Here is a 6,739-nt window from a genome sequence, read left to right as displayed (position 1 = left end):
CCCATTTGTACTGATTAAGGAACCAAGGTAGTCAGGAGTAGTCCAAGAGTTACCAAGTGTGAAAAGGGTGGATTTCAACCAGCGCTCTATGCACCACACCACTAAGCTCCCTTAATGAAGCCAGAGACCTAAGTTCGAATCCTGACTTTACACACTAACTGGGCGACCCTGGGTGAGTCACTTCCCCTCCTCTGTGCCTCAGTGTTCTCATCTGTAAAATGGCCTACAAAGGGCATTCCAGCTCTAGAGCTAGTATCTCCTGAGTCTTAGCTTCCTCCTGTGTAAAGTGAAAAGGAAGGATTGCTCTGTGAAGTCCTCTCCTAGTGGTAAAATGCTAAATCTACAGGTGTCTCAGCCCAGCCTCCAGAGGCCGATAAGCAACCTAAGCCACAGGGCCCTCCCGCTGAGGCCCCAATCCCCCCACCCACCCCTCGTCTGACGGGGTCACGTGACAAGCGGCCTCTCATCCCTTTCCACAGGACACCCCCATTCGCCCAGGAGCTGCAGCGAGGAAGGCGCCGGGCGGAAGTGACGCGAGCGGGTACCGGAAGTGGACTGCGTTTCCCCCTCTCGGTGTGTCCAGGTTGAGCTTCCCACCCCCTCAATCCCCGAGTTCAGTGGCGGTTCTCCGGGAGAGTCAAGATGTCGATTGAAATCGAGTCGTCAGAGTAAGTGCCGGGAACTGGGGAAAGGCGAGGGTCGAGAGGGGTCGGGCCCCGCGAGAGGGGAGAAGGAGGCGGGAGGGCAGAGACGAATCCTGCGGCCTGGAGTCCAGAGCCGGCCCGGAGTGAGCCTCCCCCTCGCCCCCACCTCCGGCGGCTCGCTCCCGCCCCTCTTTGCGGTCCTCTTAATCCGCTAAGAGAAATTACCGAAAACCCTAGGGTCGTGGGGCAGAGAGCCTGGAAGGAACCCCATAATGCCCTCTGGTCCGATATTTTCATCTTACATATGAGGAAACTGAGGCCAGAAGCGGGCGTGACTTGCCTACGATCACGCATGGGTCGTCCCCCCCCAGCCTTCTTCCCGCTGCCCCTCCCCAGCCCGTGGCACTGATGACCCCTGGGCCTCTGTACCAAGGCTCTGTGTGAGGATTCAGCCAGCCCTTTCTGAGGGCTGTCTGTCATCGTAGTTTACAAGTGCGTTCATCTGCCTCCTTCCCACACTCTTAACATAGTTGAGAGCTAACTAATAATAAAGCACTTTGTATTAATAAAGCATTTTTGTATATTAAGGTAGAGGGAGCAAGTCTAAACTTGTACATATACAGTGATAAATAATTCAAAAGCGAGTGGTGAAGACACTAAGGTAGGAAATAGAAATAGCGTTGTTGATTTATGTATTTGTGGTTCTTAACAAAAATACCTTTCAATTCCTGGACAAGCACCACCCTGGCTAGCGAATTCCCTAGAGCATGAATCTGTTAACCTTAAGGTTATGTGTTGCTTTTTTTTTTTTAATGAGAAGCAACATGATACAGAGGAAAGAGCACCGGACTTGGAATCTGGAAGTTAGTTCCAACCCCATTTCAGTTTCTTGCTAGTGTGTTAACCGTGAGCAAGTCATTTAACCTCTCTGAACTTCAGTTTTATCATCTGTAAAATTAAGGGGTTGGGTTTAGTCATCTTCATGCCCCTTTACAGCTCTAAATCTGCAATTTCTTCTTTTTTTAGTGTTATACGTCTCATCATGCAGTACTTGAAGGAAAATAGTTTACATCGAGCCTTAGCCACTTTGCAGGAAGAGACAACTGTGTCACTGAATACTGTGGACAGCATAGAGAGTTTTGTAGCAGATATTAACAGTGGTCATTGGGATACTGTTTTGCAAGCTATACAGTCCCTGAAATTGCCAGACAAAACACTGATTGACCTCTATGAACAGGTAAAATTTATGTTTATGTTCTTTTAGCATGATTCATCCCCTTTGAAATACATAGTGGTATGAGTATGTTCAGGCATGAATGCCATTCCATTTTTATTTCTCTAGTAGCAAAAGATCCAAAGGAGAATTCTTAACTCAGTAATAAAATTGCCTGTATTCAAGACATTTAACTTTTATTAAAATTTTCTCCCTTCTCTGGTCAGTATTCTATCCTTCTGCCTCTACCACTGTCCCTCTGCTCCTAAACTTGTTCTTCATCCTCACTGTGATGCTGGTCCTTCAGTCCCTCTTAGTTCTCCCAGTTATTCACCCTTATTCAGGCCACATTTCTCTCTCCCACAGTTTTAGCCCTATGTAAACCAGTTCACTGATCTGCACCTTTAAATACCGTTTTCTTAAGCCCATTGTTCTCAACTCAACCCTGGTCACTCCCATTCCTCTTTACCTACTCCAGAGCTAATGGATGTTGCTACGGAAAATAGTGAAACTGTATAGACCGAATCTACAACAAACGTATATTATTTAACCTCTGCTGAGCATTCAAACACTGCACAGCTATCCTTTTCTTTCAATAGCTGTTACAAACCTTCTCAAGCTTTCAGCTTCTCCCCTAATACCTCTCAAAAGTTAAGCATCCTCATTGTTTCTTCCACACCTCAGAACACTCATCCTCACCTCCTTTTTTCAGGTCTCAAGAGAATGAAGTGATCCTTCTCTTTGTAAAGGTTAATACCAAAATCTGTTTCTTTGATCCTTTTTCCTCCAGCTTATGCCAGTAGTTATTGTGTCTCACATCTTCAGTTTCTCCCCATTGCCTAGCTTTTTCCTTGTTACCTACAAACATGTTCTCCCCCACCTTCCCTAATCTTGCGGTATCTGAAAATTGCCATCCAAACATCCAAATCTCTCCTCCCTTTCCGTTCTGAAAGTGCTGAAAGATACACTACATTTGCTTCCACCACTTCCTACCCATTTTCTCCTCAACCCCTTACAGTCTGGCTTTCAAGTTTCACAGTTCTGCCTTAAAAATCACTGTTAAGACTCTCTCAAAGATCCCTAATGGCCTTTTAACTATTAAATCCAGTGGCCTCTTGTAAACACTCATTCTTGACCGCTATACTATCTGCTCTCATGGATTGTCCTTCTAAATTCATGTGCTTCTCTTAGTTTCTACTCTCTCAGCCTTCATCCTCCTTTTCTGACCAGAAAAACCACAACCTTAGAGTTGGAAGGTACTTCAGAGTCCATACCAGCAATACAAAATATTAGGAAAACTACAAGTATAGTTTATCATATTAACAGCAAAAAATAAAATTCATATATTCAGCGACAGAAAAGGCTTTTGACAAAATGCAACATTTCCTGTTTAAAACACTAGAAAGCATGGGAATAAATGGGGCTTTTCTTGAAATGATGAGTAATATCTATCTAAAACCAAGATCGAGCATTATTTGTAATAAGAATAAACTAAGACGCCTTTCCATTAAGATCAGGGGTGGAGTAAGGATGTCTCTTATCGCCATTACTATTCAGTCTTGTTGTAGAAATGCTAGCTATAGCAATAAGACAAAAAGATCTTGAAGGAATACATATAGGCACTGAGGAAACCAACCTATCACAGAGAACCCTAGAGAGTCAACTAAAAAGCTAATTGAAACAATTAACAACTTCAGCAAAATTGCAGGATTTAAAATAAACCCACACAAATCATCAGTCTTTCTTTATGTTGCTAGCAAAACCCAGCAGGAAAAGAAAGAGGAATTCCATTTTTTAAAACTACTAACAATATAAAATACTTGGGAGCCTGCCTGGGAAGACACATTGAATGGACACTATCATAAAATACTCTTTACTCAAATACAGAGCTAAATAATTGAAGAAATATGAATTTCTTATTATTAATTAGTAGCCTGCGCCAATATAATAAAAATGACAATACTACCTAATCTAATTTATTCAATGCTATACTAGTCAGATTACCAAAGATAACTTTAAAAAACAGTGGGTATACTATTTAAATTTAAAGTGTGATATATGCAAATTAGTGGAACATGAAAGAAATTACCTGCTAGATCTCTGGATGAGGAAGAGTTCATGATGAAACAAGAGATAGAGAAGTCACAGGAAGTAAACTGGATAATTTCAAGAAGAAAATGATTCACCCCTTCTTCATTCTTATGTAGGCCATTCCTTCTCATTTTTTTTTCTGGTTTATGCTCCTCCTCCTGGCTTTTTAAATATTCCCCCAGTGCTTTGTCCTAGGCTTTTTTCTCTTTCCTTTCTACATGCTTTGCTTTAGTGATCTCATCTGCTTCCATGGGTTCATTTATCACGTCTATGCAGTTAATGTCAAATCTGCATAACCCTAATCTCTTCCCTGAGTTCCTCAGTCCTACATATCCATCTGCCTAATGGACATCTTCACTGAATGTCCCACCTCAAATTCAGCTTGTCCAAAACTGAACTAAAAATTCCGTCACCACCATCCCCATCCCCAAACCCATCTTCCTCTCAACCTCCCTATTTCTGTTGATAACATTATCTTCCCAATCACCTAAGCTAAAAATCTCCTAGACATCTTTGACTGTTTCTTCTCCCCCATCCAGTCGTTTGTCAAGTTCTGTCATATCTACCTCCCAAGTATTTCTGACATTCATCCTTTTTTCCCCATTTTTACCATCAACACCCTAGTTCAGACCCTTATTACCTCTAGCCTTTACATAATGGGCTTTTCACTGATTTGCTTCTGTTCTCTCGCCTCTGTTTAAACTATCCTTCACATAACTGCCAAAATAGCCTTCTGAACGCTCAGGTCCAAACATGTCACTCCTCGGCTCAAAAGTCCTACAGGATAAATTACACACGCCTTGGCCTGGCATTTAAGGCCTTCCACATTAGGCCTGTAGTCTTCTTTACTAGCAGTTTTTCACATTACCTCCCTCAGGTACTATACTTCGCAATCTAGCACGGTGTCTATCACATAGTAGGCACTTAATAAATGTTGGTTGATTTATCATACTGGAAAGATATTCTCCAAATTCAACATGCTGCCTCTCACCTCCATGCTTTGCAACAGGTCTTTTATTTAGCATGTACTCCTTCCTCATCCATGTCTTTCAAAAACTTCTTACTGTAAGGTCTAACCCATCTCAACTTTCTCATCTCCCAACCAAAAGTGTTATCTCCCTACTCAAATATTATTAAAGCACTTTGGTTCCCTCCTTTGCCCCCATCACTCCCTACCTTGTGTTTTCTTTATTTACGTACCCGTTATGGCCTACCAGCCACACCACCACGCTGCACAGCATACATGTGCACATGCACGCACCCACACTTCACTCACCTCCAGGAGAATACAATGTCTTTGAGAATAGGGGCTGGGTTTTTTTTTGTCTTTGTATCCCCAGCAGGTACCTAGGATAGTGTTGCACGTAGTAAGCACTTAATAAGCTCCTTAAGGTCAGGACCTCTTTCACATTTGTCTTTGTGTTATGCTTAATAAATGTTTGTTGATTGAATTGCTTAAAGTAAAAATGGAGAAGTTGCTTCATATCTCTTTTACTATTATGAGTACAGTCATTACCAAAAGGAAATCCTTAATGTTGATGGCTGCTCAGTAATCAGGGGGTGGTTGCTGAAGGTTGGGGTGGCTGTGGCAGTTGCCTAAAATAAAAGGACAACAACAAAGTTTGCCGCATGGGTTGACTGCTCCTTTCACTTGAACACTTAGAGGCCATTGTACGGTTATTAATTGGCCTGATTTCAATATTGTGTCTCAGGGAATAGGGAGGCCTCGGGAGGAGAGAGAGAGAGGGAGCTGTCAGAGCACACATTTATCAGTTGAGTTCACCCTCTTACAATGTGGGCACAGTTTGTGGTGCACCAAAACAATTACAATAGTAACTTCAAAGATCACTGATCACAGATCACCGTAACAGATATAATAATAATGAAAAAGTGGGAAATACTTCAAGAATTACCAAAATGTGACACAAACACAATATGAGCACGTGCTGTTGGAAAAATTGCTTTGATAGACTTGCTTGATACAGAATTGCCACAAACCTTCAATTTGTAAAAAACACAATATCTGCAAAGCACAATAAAGCAAAACATAATAAAATTATGTATGCCTGTATCTATATGCCGAAAGGAAGGAAAACCAGTAGATAAAAAATGATAGCTGAAGATTGCAGAATTTAAACAATGGTATAGTCACTTTTGTAGGCCAACCAGGTAAAAGAAAAATTTTAATTTCCTAATAACTGATGATCTCTTAGCAATATTTTTAGTTCAAAAATGTAACTGAAATTTTTAGCTATAAGAAGTCCTTGAAAATGCTAAATCTTTCTTTCTCATAATTGTCTAGGTTGTCCTGGAATTAATAGAACTTCGTGAATTGGGTGCTGCCAGATCTCTTCTGAGACAGACTGACCCCATGATCATGTTAAAACAAACTCAGCCAGAGAGATACATTCATCTTGAGAACCTCTTAGCCAGGTCCTATTTTGATCCTCGTGAGGTATGCTTGTAACATTGAAAATATTAGCAGATCTGTTACCTCGTTAATTTGAAGACTACAAAAGGGTGTTAGATTGCAAGGGACCTTAGCAATAATCTAACGTTTGTAGTGGTTCTTAACCTAGTGTCCATAAACTTTTTTAAAAAATATTTTGAAGGGGCATCTAGGTGGCGAAGTGGATAGAGCACCAGCCTTGGAGTCAGGAGGACCTAAGTTCACATCCAGCCTCAGACACATAACACTAGCTGTGTGATCTGGGCGAGTCACTTAGCCCCCAATTGCCTCACCAAAAAATAAATAAATATATTTATGTATAACTGTATTTTAGTATCATTG

General features: G+C 41.5%; 1 protein-coding gene across 1 annotated transcript in view; it reads left to right on the top strand.

Annotated features, from left to right (window-relative positions):
* The first annotated feature begins 527 nt into the window (after nt 1-527).
* Nucleotides 528-6,739, top strand: part of SMU1 (SMU1 DNA replication regulator and spliceosomal factor) — a 32,629-nt gene continuing 26,417 nt past the window's right edge. Inside the window, exons 1-3 of the mRNA XM_021004547.2 lie at nt 528-668; nt 1,671-1,881; nt 6,251-6,403. Coding sequence (XP_020860206.1) covers nt 643-668; nt 1,671-1,881; nt 6,251-6,403 — 390 coding nt within the window. The 5' untranslated portion in view covers nt 528-642. The remainder of the gene's footprint in view (nt 669-1,670; nt 1,882-6,250; nt 6,404-6,739) is intronic.

The sequence above is a fragment of the Phascolarctos cinereus genome, unplaced genomic scaffold (genome assembly GCF_003287225.1).
Source record: "Phascolarctos cinereus isolate Bilbo 61053 unplaced genomic scaffold, phaCin_HiC Scaffold_4;HRSCAF=312, whole genome shotgun sequence".
NCBI classification, from domain to species: Eukaryota; Metazoa; Chordata; class Mammalia; order Diprotodontia; family Phascolarctidae; genus Phascolarctos; species Phascolarctos cinereus.
This window is presented reverse-complemented; position numbering and strand designations above follow the sequence as displayed.